We start from the raw sequence: 20,915 nt of genomic DNA on the forward strand, positions 1-20,915 counted from the left end.
AAAATTTGGTTCATAATTTTATTTCCTTTCTCTGTGCTTCTTCCTATATTCCTAATTCCTGTTTTGTCCCTAACCTTTTTCAGTAAATAATTATGTATATAATCCTTGGTTATTGTAAGAGAGAAAATGAGAGAGAAATATAGGTAGATAAAAGTTGGGATAGATAGAGAATGAGGAATTTTTTTAACAGAAATATATTTTTTGTTATGTCCAATATACATTAATACATAATTATATTATTAGTTGATACTTTCATAAGTAATTTTATTAACATAGACACTGAAACTAAGTTAGATATTATAAGATTTCTTTTTTGTATGTATTTCCATGAAACAATGTAAGTTACCTGAATGTATACAGAAATCATAAATTAGCTTAATTACATTTTTCACTCCAGAATTTTTCTGAGTCAAATGAGCATATTTTTTCTCTAATCCCACAATTATGAAGTTATTTATTCTATTTATTATAAAACTCTTTCACTTAGATCTGTAAGAGCCTTTCTGGAAAAATAAACATGTGTTTTTCTTCTCATTCTAGTAAATTTAAAATGATTTTCACCTTCTCTTCTAGACATATGAACATGTGAATATGACAAAACCAGTGTGTTTCATGTTATGGATATATATCATTTATATATATATCCACATATATAAAACAGCCTGGCCCAATATATGGCATGAGCTTAACTCCTTTAAACCCTGGAAAAATCAGGGGCCAATGAATTAATAATGATTTAAGCACCTTGGTCTGTTATACATGAAGGAAAAACAAAAGTTACAGTGCTGAAAACTTTTGCTCCTATGTATGGATACTGGATTTAATTGTTTTCAGTTCATATGTAGGTGCCTTTTAATTTTTTTTCTTTTTTCATCTCCACACTTTACTGAATGAGAAAAAGTCTGATGGCATAGGGAAGAATTCCAGAAATCAAACACGACTTCTGGCAAATTTCATGATTTATATCTTTTAGCAGTAGCTCTTAGAAACAATTTCATTTTGATCATTGGGCAATGTTTATTTCATAGTTAGAGTCTACATAAGCAACCATAATTAGTAATAAAAGACCATGCTTTCTTTTTGACAAAAATTTGTCTCAAAATTCTTTCACAATTGTAACAAATGCTTCACAATGATACAAAGTGTTGGTGGTGGGGTGATTCATGGGACTCCTGCATGATGTTAGGCATGTTTGTTTTGTAAGTTCACAACTTACTATATACTTACAGTTTATGTATGTTCATGTATGAATAATATATTTCAATACATTTTTTTAAAAATCCCATCTAAGGACTTTGCAGGGACAATGAGCATATGAAGAGAGAATTAACACATACTATTGTTAAGTTAAAATTTGAGCAATATCAATAATGGTAAAAAGCGGCAATTGCCAAAACAGGCAACTTATGATATGAATTTCGAGAAAGAAAACTGAAAAAAAAAGATATTTTACTGCTTTTGTTTACAAATACCTACTTCTAGAATAATTTCTGCAGCACTGTTCACCACTATTCCTGAAGGACTAATGGAAACATCATTGCCAGGAAAGAGGACAAAAGAGTTTGTTATGAAGGGCCTTCCCATAAGACAATTTGAAAGTGAGTCTAATTCTTGTTAGACTTCATCTGAAAAATTATTTAATTACATAATTTTCAAATCTGTTTCTTATTCAAATTTAATACAATCTTGTGATGTGAATGTGTTGGAGAACATTTTATAATTACAATTTGCATTTCATGTATATTGTAGCATACGTTGACCTAGCACTCAGATGTGTGTTTTCCATTGTAATATTTTTGGATTAAACCATACCAATATTCATTTGTGTTTGCACTAAATTTTAAGATAATATGAAGACAGGATATAAAAATTGATAGGAAAGGAATTGGAAATAATACTTAAATTTTCAGGGTTTTTTCTGCATGTATGTTCTTTTTATTTTGTAAGGCATTTTCAGCCAATCAGTGTATGATAACATTTCTTCTTTTAAATTACACAGGGAAATTCATCCACATGGACTCAAGTTGATTGTTATTGCTGATCTCATCAATGTCTTGGATAGCATTATTCCCTTCCAAGAACAAAGATGAGAATATAATTGATTCATCTCTATTTTCACAAGATAGTGACTTGAGGTCCTATAAATATGAACTGAAATGTCAGGGTGGCCTTCCAACTTCGGTACATACAGGATTCAGATGAAAAATGTGACTGAAGCCAATATGTTTATATTGATCGGCTTCACAGATGAGTTTAAACTGCAAATTTTCCTATTTTTATTATTTCTAGCAATTTATCTCTTTACTCTGGTAGGAAATTTAGGAATGGTTGTACTGGTCATTGGAGATTCCCGCCTCCACAATCCCATGTACTATTTTCTGAGTGTGTTGTCATTTTTGGATGCCTGCTATTCTTCCGTTGTCACCCCAAAAATGTTAGTCAATTTCCTGGTAGAGAATAAAGCTATTTCATTTCTTGGTTGTGCAACACAGATGCTTCTCTTTGTTAGTTTTGGGACCACAGAATGCTTTCTCCTGGCTGCAATGGCTTATGATCGCTATGTAGCTATCTATAATCCACTGCTGTATTCAGTTAACATGTCACCGCAAGTCTATGTGCCACTCATCGTTGCTTCCTATGTTGGTGGCATTTTGCATGGTACGTTACACACTGTGGCCACTTTTAGTCTATCCTTCTGTGCATCCAATGAAATTAGACATGTCTTTTGTGATATGCCTCCACTCCTAGCTATTTCTTGTTCTGACACTCACATCAACCAGCTTCTACTCTTCTACGTTGTGGGTTTTATTGAGATAGTCACTGTACTAATTGTCTTGATATCCTATGCTTTCATTCTTTTGGCCATTCTGAGGATGCGTTCTGCTGAAGGGAGACAAAAAGCCTTTTCCACCTGTGGCTCTCACCTAACTGGAGTATCAATTTACCATGGGACAATCCTTTTCACATATGTGAGACCAAGTTCCAGCTACGCTTTGGACCATGATATGATTGTGTCTATATTTTACACTGTCGTGATCCCCATGCTGAATCCCATCATCTACAGTTTGAGGAACAAAGATGTTAAAGAGGCAATGAAAAAAGTGTTGGAGAGAAATTGGTTAATAAATTAAATACAATATTTGTATTGACTAAAACTTGAGATAATGTTAGGTATCAATCCATATTTCTATGGTCAGAAACTAAACTGACCAAAATAGTCTTACTTTTAGTTAATAGCATTGGCACATCTTAAAATATTTCCAAATAAAGCATTGATCAGCCCTCTAATTAGCATTTTTCATATGCAAATAAATTGTATCATCTGTCTACTAGTAATTATGTTCAAACTGTTCCCTATTAAAGTTCATTGATTAAATTATCGTGGTATTGTTAGTCTGCACAATTTGCTTTACATTTATTATAATTACCCAGATATCTTCAGAGCTGACAGTTTGACATAACCGTACATGGTTTATGATAAATCCTCAGTAATTATTTTGATGTGAGCTCCCCTTTTGGACTCCCTGTGAAGGACTCCCTAGTGTTACCTCACTTGTTTTATGTGCCCTTACACTCTCAGATCCATCTAGGCCTCTGGACATGCCTTCTGTACTCTCACTCAGCACAATAAATATGCATCCCATTATTTCCTTCCCACTGTCCATTACAGCAGTTTATTAGATCCATTCTAAATCTCTAAGAATTATATTTAAATGGAATGGTAATATTTACAGAGTGCATAATTATGGCTTGGGGGGAAAATTATGTATATTTTAAAGAATAACTGGCAACTGGCTACTACGTACAAATGGATCTGAAAGGCTAGCTAGTCTACCATTATGAGTTTCTTTAGGACAGATTCTTTCTTATTTTCTAGCTCTGAATTTGTCTTCTATCTTTAGGAAATTTGTCATCATTCCTCAACACTTAAACCCAATGAATGAAGCCCTGAGAAATGATCTGGTTGTGAGAAATGATTTCACAACTACTTCTCCTGTGTTTATTCTGCTTTGTTTATTTTTGCTCTCAGATTTTTTTATTGGAAGGGCATAAAAAGTAGAAATTTACTTTTTTTAAAACAAAATTCTGCCTTTTCCCTGATGGGATCAGAAGGAAATAAAAAAGCTAAATCTAAAGTGTGGATTTGAGATCCAACAAAAAATTTCAGGAACTCAGTTTCTAATCGGTTATGCAAAGAGAGCTCATCTCTCCGAAAACAAACCTATGTAATAGCAGTGTGATTGAAATTTACCAGAACAATTCCTCTGGATAAAATAAATGAATCTCTGACTACATTATAGATATCATATTGTCTTATAAAGAAATTGAGTATTTGAAACAACAATACCTTAATATTTATTTTCATGATTATGATCTTTTGAGGTGATTTTTCTGGAATAAAGGAATAAACTACATCAAAAGTTTTTCTAAATATCCATCTTCTGCAAAAATTAAAATGTTTTCTGCATTCCAGGATAATTTTATGGCTTTCTACAATTCAAATCAAATTTTCAGATGATTAAAACAAAGGTTTCGTCATGGTCATATCTTGGTTTATCAGTGTAATTTTTGTTTTAAATAAGCAAAATAATCTTTCTTTGAGAAAGAAAGAGATCAGTCCTAGGACCTATCAATATCTGAACAATAAATCAGTCCAAAAATTAGGGAAATTTATATTAAGTTAATCTACATGAAAATTGCAGTATCCCATTTTTTCTTCTAGTAAAGTAGAAGTCAAATGTTAAGAATAAACAATTTCCCATGTTTTCTATTCATCAGGTAAATATGGAAAAATGGAAAATATACTCTCAAGTTAGATAACTTTTCAATCCTTTTATCTATGCTCATTTTTTCCCTCAAGAAAGAACTAGCAATAAAAAGAATTTGCTAAATAAATAAAAGAAAAAAATTATGTGGTCCATTGCTCATACTGGACCTCTTTTTTTACCATTTAACACATTAATCAGATAATATTTTTTGATATGGAAGTTTGATTTCTATCTAGATCTACCACTACACTGACATGGTAACTTGCATAAAGGCAGGAATTTGTCTCTTCACACAAGTGTATTCTCAGAGCATGACATGGTTCCTGTTCCATATAGTTTACTCAGAAAATAGATTTTTTATGAGTGGTGAGTCAACAAATGAGTCAAAAGTTTGCACTTCTATGTAGCTTATTAGTTACAGGACAATATAAAAATGTTTTATATATTATAGCTCTTTATATCTTCATAACAATTCTAACATATGAATTTATTCATACCTGTCATCAGAGATCACATTTGAAAAGACAGAGGCATATAAATATTAATATGTTCAAGAACGCATCACTCATGTAACTGATAACAGCATTCAGAACTGAATTTCCCGATTACAGAATCCCTGCTTTTAAGCATTTCAGTATATAGAATGCAAGAACAAAGCAAACTTTTCACTTTGTCCCCATTTCAGGTCTCTTGATCACACCTCATGAAGTAATGAAGGTCTTTATCAAGTCAACTTTACAAATAAGAGAGAAGGGAATGTTTTTAAGAAGTAGGGAAAAATTGATTTCCACTAGATCTGACAAATAATTCAGTTTGTTGATACATATGGAATTTCAGGGTATTTTCCTGGGTGAACAATAAGATGAAGACATAAGAATAGAAGTAAAAGTAAAAGAACTTGAAGGAAGGGGAGGAAGAGTAGGAGGCAGAGAAAGAAGAGGAAACATTTGAAATAAGAAGGAGAAAAGGAGAAAGAAATGGAGGAAGAGGGTAAAAAAAAGATCATTGGAAAGGTAAAGTAGACGAAATAAAGTATAACTAATTATTCTGAGATGTCATTACATTTTCAAGGTAAAAAAACTAGAATCTATGAAAGATACTACAAAGGCAAGTGTGGACTTGTCTTCTTTGCAAATGTCTACCAAGTGTTCATGGGAAAGATTGGGGCTAGGCTAGGAGATCTCCTGACAAGGTCACTGAGGAACCCACAAAATAATGAACATAGTACTCTGTTAACAAATGCGGGACTACTATTACTTCTCCAAGTACAGCTTTAATCTTAATTTAGACAGCTATAACGATAGATTAGATTAAGATACCTAATCAGAGACTTGCTCCTAATTTCTGACTGAATCCAATCCATGGCAGATGTCTGCATTCTTATATCCTCCCCTTAAGTTTCTAGCTAAAAACATAAATCCTATCATAGGTTGTTTCTCATAACCTCTTATTTGAAAAATGTGCACTTCCCTATGACTTGTGTTCTTCCTCACTGCATTGTGAAACAAAGCCAAGTTTTTGAACTACAGGTGTTCTTGGTGGTCTTTGGTTAAAGGGCAGTGACAATTACTAGTTTAAAATATCTAGTGGAGAGGATAAGCTAACATGCATAAGTACATGAGCTATTTAATCAGAGAGATAGTTACTATAAGGCAGTATCCAATGAAATGATAGAAATAAAATTTTAAAATGCACACATGCACAATATCAGAAACAAAGACTTCCTTCAACAGAATCATCAGTAAGTGAGTACAGCTGAGAAAAGAGTGAATGAAATTGAAGGCAATAAGAATTAACCAAAGAGAAAATTAATGAAAATTAAAAAGTGGGAAAAAATTATCCAAGAGCTGTGGGACAATATCAAACAGTTTAATACACAAGTAGCTAAAGTTCAACAAGAATAGAGAGGGAATGGAGTAGAAGAAATATTTAAAGAGATAATGACCCAGACTTTTCCAAAATAAGGAAAGACATCAAATCATATGGCCACAAAAGTCAGCAATCCCCAGTATGCATAAATAAAAAAGCAAATCAACCAACCATAAAACATATCTAGATTCAGCAGCATGCTGCTGAAAAACAAAGGTAAGGGGAAGCAGACTTGGCCCAGTGGTTAGGGTGTCCGTCTACCACATGGGAGGTCCGCGGTTCAAATCCCGGGCCTCCTTGAACTGTGTGGAGCCCTCCCATGTGCTGATGCGTGCATGGGTGCCCCCCGCGTAGGGGAGCCCCATGTGCAAGGAGTGTGCCCTGTAAGGAGAGCCACCCAGTGTGAAAGAAAGTGCAGCCTGCCCAGGAATGGTGCCACATACACAGAGAGCTGCCTCAGCAAGGTGATGCAACAAAAAGAAACAGATTCCTGTGCCACTGACAACAACAGAAGCAGACAAAAGAAAAAGAAGAACATGCAGCAAATGGGCACAGAGAACAGACAACTGGGGTGGGGAAAAGGGGAGAGAAATAAATAAATCTTTAAAAACAAACAAAGGTAAGTATACAATTATGAAGGTAGCCAGGGGAAAATACATTTCACATACAGAAGAAAAAAACCTTAATTATAAGAAATATGCTCTCAAAATAAGAGATGCCTGAAGAAATGGAAAAGCACATTTGAAGCACTGAAAGATAAAACTCATTCCACCATTCGAAGCTCACTGAAATAATTTTCAAACATAAACACAAAATACAGACTTTTTAGGAAAATTAGCAAACATATACACACACATGCAAACAAAGAAGCAATTTTTTGCCAGCAGACTTGTCCTTTAAATATTATTGAGATAGGTATACTATAACAGAAGGACACTTGGGCTTAAATACAGACATAAATGATACTGAAAATGTACAAATGAAAAGCAAATAGATCAAATATATTTTAAATATTTAATTCCTTTAAAAATAATTGTCTAAAGCAAAACTAGGTTGATGAATTAGTGGGAATAAACCATTTAGAATAGTGAAATTTATGACAAAATAACACATTGGAGAAGTAGATTGACTTTCTATTACTTTATTTTTCTAATGTTATAAATTATGTTGGATATTATATTAGGTAGACTATGATAAATTAAGCTTGCATATAACTACTGAAAAATTAAGAGAAAAAATACAAGCATAAGAAATTAAAATAAGAAAATCACCTATAGTCACACACAAATATTTATAGGACAATAAGAAAATATTATAATCAACTTTTAGTCGCCAACTCCTAAAATGAAGAGGAAATGAACATTCCTTAAAATATTCACTTCAGAATAAATGGGTAACCTGAATAATCCAATTAACTCTTAGAGAAACTGAATTTCTCCTTAAAAACATCCTGAATGAAAAAAATTTGGAAATTGCTTTTCAAATGTAAAAATCTCACATTTTCCTCAGATTGCAACGTGAACAGAATGCTATATGAAGCCCCTTCAACCATTAAGAAGAGGACATCTATGGAGGTACCAGAAGAATAACACAGAAGAAACCTGGGACCCAGAATTTCCTCATGGAAAAGAGCCACCCACAAACCCTAGTCAAAGAGTCGGCACTGTTACATTGAAAGATGATCTTTCTGAGTCACCATGCTTCTGCAGCCCTTTCTTATACCAGGCAGCCTTAACTAACTAATACAGATTATCTGGTTCTCTATAGCATCATAATACCATCTGATAAATTGTTATTTCCTTTATGAGTTCTTTCTTTCTGTAAAAAAGACAATGATTAAGTCATGTTTGAGAAGAAACAGCAGCTATCTCCAAAATTAAACTGTCTTCTATTAGCAACTTTAGAGAAGTCTACTAGCTACATACTCAAATCAAAAATTCCTATTTTTGTAAATGCTTTTGTAATATAATATAGTAATGGATTGGATTGTATTTTTAAATTCTGATAAGAGCAGTATGATTTTATGGAAAAAATTCATATCATAGAGTAGTATTTAAGGATGTGAGAAGTCAGACTGTTTGGGTTCTAATTGGAGCTTGTCCTTTAACATGTCGGTTTGCCTTGAACAAGCTATTTAATCTCCATGCCCCAGTTTCATCCTCTGCAAAATTCAGTCATTCCTAATACATTTATTGAGGTACTGTTCTGTTTACTAGGGATTCTGCCTCGAACATAATTGGTAAAATTCCTGTACTCAAAGGCATAAGCAAAATATATAGAATGTTAGATGAAGTAACAGCTATGAAAAACCAATGCAATAGTAAGAATGGATGGGGCAGGTGCAGTTTCATATAGGGTGTAAGCAGCGGTCTTATGAAGAAGAGAATGAGAAAAGATCCATGTAGTTAACAGGAGAAGGGAACTTCAGGAAGAAGAGAAAATGGAAAAATTCCAGGCAGCATCAGAACTTATGTGTATGGTGAAGTGTGAAGAGACCAGTGTGGCCACACCAAATAGAGCATGACAGACAGAATCACAATGGATGAGTTTATAAAAGGAAGAATTAGGGTATGCTCATATTGAATCTGAAGGCTTTTTCAAAATTCTGACTTTTACTTGTCATGTGATCAGCAATAATTTATAAAGACTGTGATGGAAGTTTTGGACAAAGGTAGTAGCAGAGGATGTGTTAAGAAATAGGCACATGTCAAATATATTCTGCACAAAGAATCAATATGATATGCTCATGGATTCAATGTGAGGTTTGTGACACAGAAAAAATGCCAGGATGAGGTTTAAGTCTTTGATTGAACAAGTAGCAGAATACCTTTTCATTACTGAGATTAAATTTCAGATAATGTAAGCCACTGAGAATTGTGAAGATAAACTATATTGATTTTATAACTAAAGACATTTGAATATTGTCTGACATTCAGTAGGGGCAGAAGAAAATAGTCTATTTTATACAAATATTATTATAGCATCAATTATTTGCAAACAAAATCTGTTGTTCATATTTTGTCAAGCTCTATTCCAGTCTAATTTTCTTTATCATTATTTAAGTAGTTCAAATTTTACAATACATAGAATTTTACCATATCACCGTGAACAAAAGAGCTTTTCCTTAAAAATATTTCAGACCACATTTTGTATAAAATATGAAATGCAGTGATACAAAAAGGAAAATTAAGAGACAATGTAAATTGTCTAGTTTTTCACATTGCCTGAAGTTTACATTTATTTAATGACATCATAAATGCTTTGCAGAATATATTATAAGAGAATAGGGTACTCTGAAGTTAATTAAAACACAGCATTTCCTGAACTTATTATTGTCTGAAAAATTAAAAACCTGTTGGCCATTATTGCCAGCAAAATCCAAGAGCATCCTATGCATAAATCATAGTAATGAACATTAATGAAAGCAATGCAATTACAGTTCATTAAAAAAAAAAAAACAGAAAATGTATGCAACTTATAATCATAAGAAAAGACATGATGCATGTACAAGATGAGAGATTAATTTTAAAAAGTACATTATTAAAAAATAAATGCTTATCAAAGACATCTCTAAATACATACAAAACAAAGAGAGGAATTGCAAAAATATAGATTATGGACAACAAAGAAATAAGAGTGAAAATAATATATGTGACAAGTTAAAATATTCATATATATATTCATAAATAATATATATGATAAGTTAAAATATTCATATAAATGCAGAATATAGAAGAAAACAATGCACATATCAATATTTGAATAAATTAATTAACAGTGATGAACTAATAAAAAGTTATTAACTGTTTATTCCTAAAACAGAGATTTAAATTAATTTTACTCTTTCAAAATCATTTAAGAAAGTGAACAAATATAATTTTACAAAGTATATCCAAATATAAGTTAATGGAAAACAAGTCATTTAAATGCAGAAAATATATCTAATAACCATTACTGATGTTTGAATGAAAATAATCAAGTGCAAGACAATGAAGAAAATATATTTTCTTAAATATACATTAAATAGTAGAGAATATTCAAACTGCTATTCCAGATTATGTAGAGAAATGTTTAAAAGGAAATTTTAGCCACCAAATTGATTAAAATTTATGGGATATCAACAAATTGGGATTTATTATCAATTCTTAGCTTTACAAATTTTCTCTATTGAAATTTTCAAAACTAATAAGCCAGGAGATTAACTCAATAATTTATTTTTTTAAAGAACATAAACCTGTGGAAATCAGGAAAATGAAATGATTATCTTAATCATACCAAAATTAAGCAAAGAAATAGTATTGCTGAAGCTTCTGACATATCTCAGAATAGGAGGATTTACACATAGTTAGCAGCTACCCACAAAAGAGATATTACTGCAAGAAAATATTTAATCTCATGAATTATAAAACTTGAGGTCTTAAAGCATTAAAAGATGAGATGCTTAATTTAACACATTTAGCAAAGAAATATCCATTTTCCAAGTTTAAAAGACAAGGGATTACAAAGGTTATAATGAGTGGAAACTGAAAGCTGGAAAATAGGAATAGAAATTGATAAACGCTTTCTATATATCTATGTATTATATACTGTAATATATACATCCACATACATAAGATTAGTCTAGAAGACCTTGAAGAAAACTATTAAGAATGATACAATTTAAAATATAACATCAAATATATATGTAGGCATACATATATATTTTACATAATATTTGCTCTAAAAAGCACATATGTTTAAACCACAGGTTTAGTACATATTTATTGGATCCCATTTACAACTTGGATTTCTGAAAACATATCCTTGAAAATGTTCCAGATCATAGGTGGTCTACTATGGGATGGCTCAACAGGAATGCCAACTATATTTTGAAAGATGATACTTATCATTAAAATTGCCTGGAGCCCTCTCTCTTGTACATGAGTCTAATGAGAGCATTTTTCACTTCTTTGTTCCTAAGAATATAAATGAGTGGATTCAGCATGGGGATCACCATAGTATAAAAGACAGAGGCCACTTGATCCTTTCCCATGGCATAGGAATTTTTTGGTTTTAAATAAGTAAAAATTGTAGTGGCATAAAATATAGTGACTCCCAGAAGGTGAGAGGCACAAGTAGAGAAGGCTTTGCGCTTTCCTGAAGTGGATTGAATTTTCAGGATGTAGACAGATGGAGCCATAAGACACAGAGATTGTGATAAGAGACACCACTACATTTAAACTAGAGAGAATGAATATCATGATTTCAGTGTCATGAGTGTCAGTGCAAGACAGTGCTAAAATTGGGAATATGTCACAGAAAAAAAATGATAGATTATATTGGATTTGCAGAAATGCAAAGTGCTCTTGATTCAGTAAAACCAATCACATAGGACCCAGTAATGAGGGCTCTGCAGACTTTCATGGACGTAACAATTGGGTAGTTGAGAGGATTGCAGATAGCTACATAGCGGTCATACGCCATTGAAGAGAGAGAGAGAAAAAAAAATCAGTGGCAGCCAAGAAGGAAATAAAAAAGACATCTGGGTAAAGCAGCCCATGAATGGAATATATTTGTTGGATGTGAGTAAGTTCTCTAAGGTTTTAGGGGTGATGACCGTTGAGTAACTGAGGTCAAGAAATGACAGGTAATTGAGGAAAAAATACATGGGGGTGTGAAGATGGAGATCCAGGAGAATTATTAGCCTCATCCCTGCATTCCTGAACACTGTAATCAGGTATATCAGAAGAAATAACATAAAGCAGACCCTTCGGATCTCCTCTGTCAGTCCCACAAGGATGAAGTCAAACACATTTGTGTTATTCCTACTTTCCATGATAGCATTCAAATGTAACCTGTTCATAAATCAAATGTGATATTTCACATGAATGACTTCAAAACAGTTTTTGTTTATAAGGATGATCTACATTTGTTAGAAAAATAATTTTTGATACTAAAAATTAATAATAAGTGATATGTGCAAAATGTGACTAAAGTATGTTTCCCTGCCAAATACAAATTAGGTATAAATCATCATTCTGATATTATATAATAAAGATTCATAGTTAGAATGAACTTGACACTTTATTAGCACATATGTCCAGATGAAAATATAATACTGTAAGTACTAATTTTTACACATTCTTTATGTGAGAAAATGGCATAGAAAATAACTTATCCAGAATCACAGTCATTAAGTTTTGTTGGATCTGTGATTCTACCAAGATTATTTTAGTCCAAGGATCTGTGTCATGACAATATATTACTACTTAAAATTAATTTCAGGGAAACAGATAAAAGTACTAGATATATAACAAACAATCAAAGAGAGATTCATTCATCATTTCCTGTTCTTTTGCATCTAGTATTATTTAATACAAATTAAAGATAAAAAATTAAAGCCTTTGGCTACTTTATTTGGTTTTATTAATATTATAGATGATTCATTACTAATAATTTTCAAAATATATGTTGTTTAACAGATTTAATCAAATATCCTCCAAAAATATATTTTCAATATATATACATATATATAGAATACTCTGAGTCCATCAGTTTTAAGTTTCCATAACTAAAATTCCTAGCATTACTTACTTAGGTAAGGACTATATGATATTTTTATGTATATACACATTCTCCTAATAATATCCTCTTTTTTTTTTTTTTTCAATAAACTAAGACACTCTAATTTTGAGTTTAATACTTGCCATGAGCCAAACCTGGTGAAAAACTTCCTACAGCACTACCTGTTTAGAAATTTGTTAATCTCAAGTTTGTCTAACATATAAAATATTTAAACCATTTAAGGAAACTGAAATTACCATGATATAATATTTGCTTCCATTAAGGTAACTTTGGCTTAATTTTCTAGGCATGTATTTCTGATTTGCATTTTTGTTTGTTTGTTTGTTTTTAATAAATAAAGCAACCTAAAGTTTTTGGTCAATTTCTGGTTAAAAAGTAGAAGTTCACCTGGAAATCATATCTCACAAGTATACCAGGGAGCTACTGTGACCACAAGCAGAGGAGAATATCCTTTATCTTTCACTCTGATAATGCCATGACATATTTTATATTGAGGATTACTGATAATGCAACATTTGGTCATCTCATGGACCAATTTCTGTGGAAGATTGCTTGGCATGACTCCAAGGATAAAAAGTTTAAGGACTAATGCATCTGGGGTTAGGTTTGTTACAGTTGGCTTCCTCTTAGTAGCCACATAATGTTGAGAAGCATATTTTGGTATTCCTTCATGATGCTCTAATTTATGACTAGGTTAAAGGAAGTTATTTCTAGAAAAATAATTAAAATGTGTCTGAAAGTCCAGATCATTAGCCACTAGAGATGGAACAGAACATTTTTCAAGTTGAAACATTTTTATATTTAAATGTGTATATCTGAGTAAATATTGTTTATTACATAAAAATTAAAGCACAAAAAATTAGGAGAAGAAAAGAAAATTGTTCATAAATACTCAGCTTCAGATGTATTTTCTTCCAATTATTTTCCTTTGTGAATATAAAGCTTATATAGGTATACTTACGTGTTCTGTTCACATATTTTTTCACACTGTATTTTCGGTAATATCCTGCTTTACTATTAAATATTTATAATACACCTAAACCTATGTAATTTCAAACTTAAAATCCACAATTTCATGTATTTTTCATTGGTTGGTGCAACACAAATAGCTTCTTTCTAGGAGATGACTATTTCATAATATTGCATAGATTAATTGAAACTTTTGAAGCATCACAAGAAAAACATGGTGGAGTTCCTCTAGTCAGGTTTGTCAGGATCACCTAATTCATCTACACACTACATGCATTGTTGTATTCAGTCACAACAATGTTTGTGTAATTTGTTTATTGTTTTAGTTCAATGGCTTTTATTAAATTAAAAGAAACATGAGAAAAGAAGGCAAAAATCCATCCTGAGAGAGTAAATATTTTATAATTAATGCGAAGACTAAAACTTCACCCCTTCTATGTATAACTAGGTAAAATGAATTCCTGTGAATCTTTCACTAACTAAAGATCAGAAAACCAATTTGCATGTAGTTCTAGAAACCACTCATTCCAGAAAAACTTACACTGCAGAATTTAAGGAAAGAATATGATGGTATGGAAAAGGATTTTTTAAATATATTATATTAAATATTATATATTAAAATATTATATATATTATATATTTGAAATATTATATATTTCATGAAGAGAAAAAGCACAATTCTTCTCTTCATGTAAAATTCAGTAATACAGAAAAAAGCTTATTTAGAGATTAAAAAGCCATGCTAATTTATTCATAACTTGTGACCTTGCAGTTTAAGCTAAATGAGACAATTACGGAGAATTTTTTAGATCAATGTCATTTCAATAAGATTTACTGCCTACTTGTAAATCAACATGAAGAAGTTTTTCTTATCAGGATTAAGATTAGTTTTTTAAGTCATTAAATGTATTTTAAAATAATATAAGTTGAAGAAAGAATAATTAACAATACTAATTTTATGACTAACATTTTTGCTTAATTATTATTGGTGGCATTCCAATATACCATCTCTAACAGTAAAATTATTTTGTTGCTAGATTAGATGTAGGAAACAAAAGAAAGATGGTTTGTCTTCCATTTCAACAAAAGTAGAACTTTATCCTTGACAACTATTCAATGCCATTTTCTGGGAAGCAGATTTGGCCCAACAGATAGGGCATCTGCCTACCACATGGGAGGTCCAAGTTTCAAATCCAGGGCCTCCTGACCCATGTGATGAGCTGGCCCATGCACAGTGCTGATGCACAAAAGGTGTGCTGTGCCACAAAGGGGTGTCCCTTGCATAGGGGACCATCCCACACACAAATAATGCACCCCATAAGGAGAGCCACCTAGTGTGTAAAAAGTACAGCCTGTCCAGGAATGGTGCCACATACAAGGAGAGCTGATACAGCAATGCAGCAAGATGATGCAACAAAATGAGACACAGATTCTGGGTGCAACTGAAAGGAATACAAGCAGATACAAGAAGAATACACAGCAAATGGATACAGAGAGCAGACAACTGAGGGTGGGGTGGGGAAGGGGAGAGAAATAAATAAATAAATAAATCTTTAAAAAAAATTCTATTCCTCCTTTTAAATCTTTCAATTTCTTTTGTTTTGAAGCTCTGTTAAGGATTTTATAATTTCCTGAAAAATTTGCCCTGTTTTAAATTATACTGTCCTCTATATCTCTGGAATAACAGAGATCTGCTTTTTCTATTATGACTTTGCACAGTAGTATTTAAATGCTTATATTTAGAAATTTATGTTTTTACTCACTTATTTCTTATAAACATCACATATTTGTGTCCTAATATTAGTAGAGTGATTTACTATGCCTTTTTGTTTTTGTTGTCTGTACTGGTGATTAAATTCAGGATCTTGTACATGGGAAGCCATCACTCAGCCACTGAGCTACATTTGCTCCCCAACATGAATTGTTTTTATTTCTTTTTAGAAGGTACTGGATATCAAACCCAGAATCTCATTCATGGAAAGCAAGTACTCAATCATTTGAGTTACATCCACTCCATATTATGCCTTTGAATTGATGTGTTCAGTCCACTTATTCTCAAAATGATTACTTTTGTGCTATTTTCAATTTTTGTCATAATTTTGAAACTCTGATTCTTCTGTCTTGGGTCTTTTTACTTAATAAAATATTTAATATTAAATTTTATTCATTCTACTGGGTTATTTTACCCATACCTCATTCCTTTATATTGTTAATGATTTCTCTAAAGAATACAATTATCCTGTCAGAGGTTTGCAATAATTAACAAGCTTTAGCTCAGTTCTGCCTGATATGCATTGGGGAAAGCAAATCCCCTTCATCATAAGCCTATGTGTTGAAGGGCAGGGCACTTACATATAGGTTGAACAAAGAAACCATGTAGAGATGGGGCTAAAGGGAGATGGAAACCTTCATTACCTGCATATCAAAGGCAGATAAAACAAACAAACAAAAACCTTTACTCCTTGCAGATCAAAGGAACATCCACTCCTCTGGCATTCCAAGAAAACCTAACTCCCTAACCCACTACCCTCTAGCCATACAAGGGAAAATTTTCATCTCTAGGGCTTCCTATTGACCCCTCCACCTCACTTGGACCTTCAACCCCCTCCCACCAACTATCATTTCCCCACCTAGGAAAGTTCTGTATAAATTCAAATCCCACCCTCCCCCTTCCAGGAGTGGGCTGAAGTCTCTTTTTAGACCCCCTCTATTGGGAAAGCTTCCCAATAAACTTTCTGCCTGCAATCAGTCTCCATGTCCCAGGGAGTGCTGTTTTTCTCCAACATATCCTTAAAATATTTTAGTGCACTTAATATTATGATTGCTTCTGTGGAAACAAGATGGCAGCATAAGTTACTGTAAGTTTCTGTTTGAAAAACTAGAAAAAACTGGTAGAGCCATCTTCCTCAAAACCTCAGAAACCATTAAAGGATTGCAGTAACCATGTGATTACTGATGCAAGAAAATGAATCTTAAAGCTGGTAGCACAAACTGGTCTCTTCCCCAACTCCCTTCCTGTGCTTTCATTGAAGGTCCTTGACTCTGCTTTGGAAGGAGCATAGAAACCCTATAAATACACTGGTGCACAAGTATGTCAGTACCAGTCTATCCTGTGGCAGTCTTAAATCCTGACCCAGGACCACCAACACAGTCTCGCTGTCCCCGAACTTACCCTACAAGATAAAACAGTTTATTAAACCATGTAGGAAACAGATAATTTGATTTGGCCTGGGGCAGAGGATTCCAGACTTTAAAACTTATAATAGAGCACTTAGAAAGGGAGAAGTATGTTTCATTTGGATAGAAGAAGCATGCCAGTTCCATCCAGTAAACAGGGAAATTTCTAAAGCCAGATCATAGTCCCAAGAGGAGATACAAGCTGAGAAAGGAAGGAGAGAAACCCAACTTTAGCCTCAGGCTGATCTTGATAAGAGAACTAAACGCTTAAGGATAACACTAGCCAATACTGAGTCACCTTTTAAATTGAGGAAAAATAGTTTTTTTTTTTTCCTTTTGTTTTTGGTTTGTTTCCTTAGCCCTGATATTCAAGATTATTAAACATGATGGACACAAATTTGAAAAGCAAAAAGCTCAGAGATTAAATCCCTTATTTAAAATATTAAAATATATAGTGTGCAACAAAGATTCACAAGGCAATGACAAAATAAATTATGACCCATCCAAAGGAACAAGATAAAACTTCAATTCATCAAAGACTAGGTGTTGGATATATGTAAGTAAGAATTAGTAAATCTGAAGACAAGGCAATTGAAATGATCCAGGCTGAAGATTTAAAACAAGACAAAACAAAACAAAGATTTAAAAGAGAGAGAGAAAAGAGCCTAAGAGACAGTGGGGCACCTTCATAATAGGAATCTCACAACAAGAAACAGAGAAAGAGGCAGGCTGTTTATTCAAATAAATAGAGGCTGAAAACTTATCAAGTTTTGCAGATGACATGAAAACATATTCACAAAGCTCAATGAACATCAGACAGGATAAATTTGAAAAGAAATGTGCCACATTTAATGTAGTCAAACTGGAGAACACAAGGACGAGTTCCAAAAGCCACAAGGGAAAAAGTAACATGTTATATACAAAACAGTTAATGGTGAGAAAAGTGCCAATTTCTCATCAGAAACCATAAGGAAAGAAGGAAGTAGGGTGGAATTTGTGAGTGCTGAAAGAAAACTTCATCCAATAATTTTATTTCAATAAGACTGTTTGAAATATGAGGGAGAAATTAAGACATTCCCATATAAAAGAAAGTTGAGGTAGATTGTTACTCTAGACCTCTACAAGTAATGCTACAGGGAGTTCTCTGGAAGGAAAGGACACTAGTGAGGTGACCCGACCGGTGGGACAGTCGAACCAGGACCTGAAAGAGGGAGTGGGAATTGGAGGGACAAGAGACAAGAAGAATGGAGACAAGACAGGATTCTGATCAAGTCTCGTTTATTGAGGGTGGAGCATCAGACTTTACACTGAGGGTAGAATATGTGGCAGAGTGTGATTGGTGTGCAAGGCAAGTTTCCATAAAAGGTGATGAAAAGTTGCTAGGCTGCTTGTCATAGGTTGTACATTTTCATGCCGATTGTGGCCCTGGAGCAGTACTGTGCAGGCGCGATGCTTTTTGCCTGGGAGATTATTGTGGAAGAAGAACAGGGAAGAGGAACAAGAGAGGGACCGTCGCCATGTTGACAGGCATGGTCTCTCCGTTAATAAGGTGGGTGGTTTGCCTTGCACACGCTCACTGAGATCCCCTGTGGTCCATTATCACGGCTTCCCACAGGTCCCCCTTTTCTCTTATATTTTGTGGCCACCGTTTGGAACCTGGGGGGAACTGTGCCTGTCTTAGGTCGGGGCGTGCAAACGGTTGGCCTACCCATCATCGAGAATGCAACAGCAGCAAAAGGCCGTGTCTCTGTCTTAGGTCGCTGTGCCTTACAACCGTTCATGCCCAGTTGCCCGTCATTGGCTATCCAGTTCAGCTCCTCAGGGTGTGAGAGATTGATCAGCCGCCTCTAATGGTGAGGCAGGCGCAGTGACTCACACTGGTGGCTAACAACGCACAGCAAAAAATGGGGGAAGTGGAGCGGCCTAGAGACCGGAGGGCCAAAAAACGACCATGGGGGGTGAGATAATGAGAAAAAGGTTTAAGAGAGGTTAAAAAGGGGTGGCTATAGTGGCGGGCTCTTCGGTCGTGATCAGTTGGTATCGGCGCGCATGTGCGATGTACACGGCGTAGGCTGATATAACTTCCACGCGTTTCTGTAAGAATTTAAGAAGACAGGGCATAAAAGCACAGATTATAATGATTATGATAAAGGAGCTGAGCAGGGGTGCGAGCCATGCCATGATGGGAGATGTGATCCAAGCTGAAAAAAGGGGTGAGAGGAGTCAGGAGGCAGGTGACATTTGTTTCGAAGGGTGCCAAAGGAATTGTTTTGCTAACGTAATTATATGGAAGAGTGCCATTAAGCCACAAGGGGGTAGCTGCTAATAGTGGGTGACTAATTATTACGACGATCGTGCTATGGCCTCTGAGTAGGCCCATTATAATTTTCACGATTGGCCATGTCTAGTCGGTGGTAATGGACCTGGAGAGGCTGCATTTTTATGGCATCCAGTTGTTGCTTTAAAAAAGCCATAATCTTGTTAAAGAGAATAGGTCCTAGTGATAGAAGTATTAGTAGGCCAAGCAGAGGTCCCAAGAGGGGGAGTATATATGGTAACAATCCATGAAGCCCACTCCACAAGGGGTTGTTGGCTAACTCCTTCTTTTTTCCAGGTCTTCTTGAAGCTTTTTAACTTTATCTCAATCAATACCAGACTTGTTGGCATAAAAGCAGCACTGTTCTTGCAGAGCCAAGCATATTCCTCCACGTTCTGCTGTAAGCAGATCTAACCCTCTCCTGTTCTGCAAGACTATCTCAGCTAGGGAGTCTGTTTGATCTTGAATATCTTGTGTAGTGCTCGACAAAGCTTGGACATCATCAATTAATTGCTTAGATAATTTTGTATATTGAGTGAGAGAAATTCCTAACCCTGCCGTACCAGTGGCCAGGGCTCCGGAAATGCCTAATGTAACAAAAAGTGGGATCAACTGCACAGCCCTTCTAAAGTGGCTGGCAATATAGTCTATGCTGGGAATAGGTACAGGTTCAGTTCCGTTAATAACATTAACATCGAGGAGGAGAATAGCAAAAGTGCATGTCCCCGTCCAGTTAGACGGCAAGAAGGTATAAGCAAGATTACCGCCACAAACGAACACTGAGCTATTGTCTGCGCAAAGAGCGCCAGATGTAATGGATGTTGAGTTACACTGGGTGAAAGTGAGATGTCCTAAGTGAATCTCACCACTGTTGTTGGTAGACGGAGAGTGCAGGCAAGTGTTAGCATAAGTAAAGATAGGTTGTACTCTAATGGGTGGGATAATGGTACAGGTACTATTAGGACGATAGGAATTCTTAGCTGTAGTTAAAGCTAGAGGTACAGGGGTCCCTATCCGTAAGCATAGCCAGCAGTTCTGTGCAGTATAAGGTTGGGATTTATTGAGCAATTTAAAGGTAGCTTCAAGGATATCGAAAGTTTGAGCATCTATATTTAAGTCCCCAGTCTTAGGTAAAGCTAAGGGATGATATTCAATTTGAGGAAATGAGCTCTTTATGATTTCCTCGATTCTCTCATGGATTATTATTTGCCGGGCTTTGTCTTGTGGGCCCCCTCCGTCCGAGACATCTA

General features: G+C 34.2%; 1 protein-coding gene across 1 annotated transcript; it reads left to right on the top strand.

Annotated features, from left to right (window-relative positions):
* Window positions 1-2,156: 2,156 nt before the first annotated feature.
* On the top strand, window positions 2,157-3,131 carry LOC101435590 (olfactory receptor 5T1-like). The gene has a single exon (XM_023583959.2). The coding sequence runs from the start codon at window positions 2,157-2,159 to the stop codon at window positions 3,129-3,131; it is 975 nt and encodes a 324-aa protein (XP_023439727.2).
* Window positions 3,132-20,915: the final 17,784 nt, after the last annotated feature.

This window comes from Dasypus novemcinctus, chromosome 10, assembly GCF_030445035.2.
Source record: "Dasypus novemcinctus isolate mDasNov1 chromosome 10, mDasNov1.1.hap2, whole genome shotgun sequence".
NCBI lineage: Eukaryota > Metazoa > Chordata > Mammalia > Cingulata > Dasypodidae > Dasypus > Dasypus novemcinctus.

Excerpts from the sequence above, each read along its gene's own strand:
- LOC101435590 (XM_023583959.2), top strand. The coding sequence starts at position 2,157 with ATGTCAGGGTGGCCTTCCAACTTCGGTACATACAGGATTCAGATGAAA.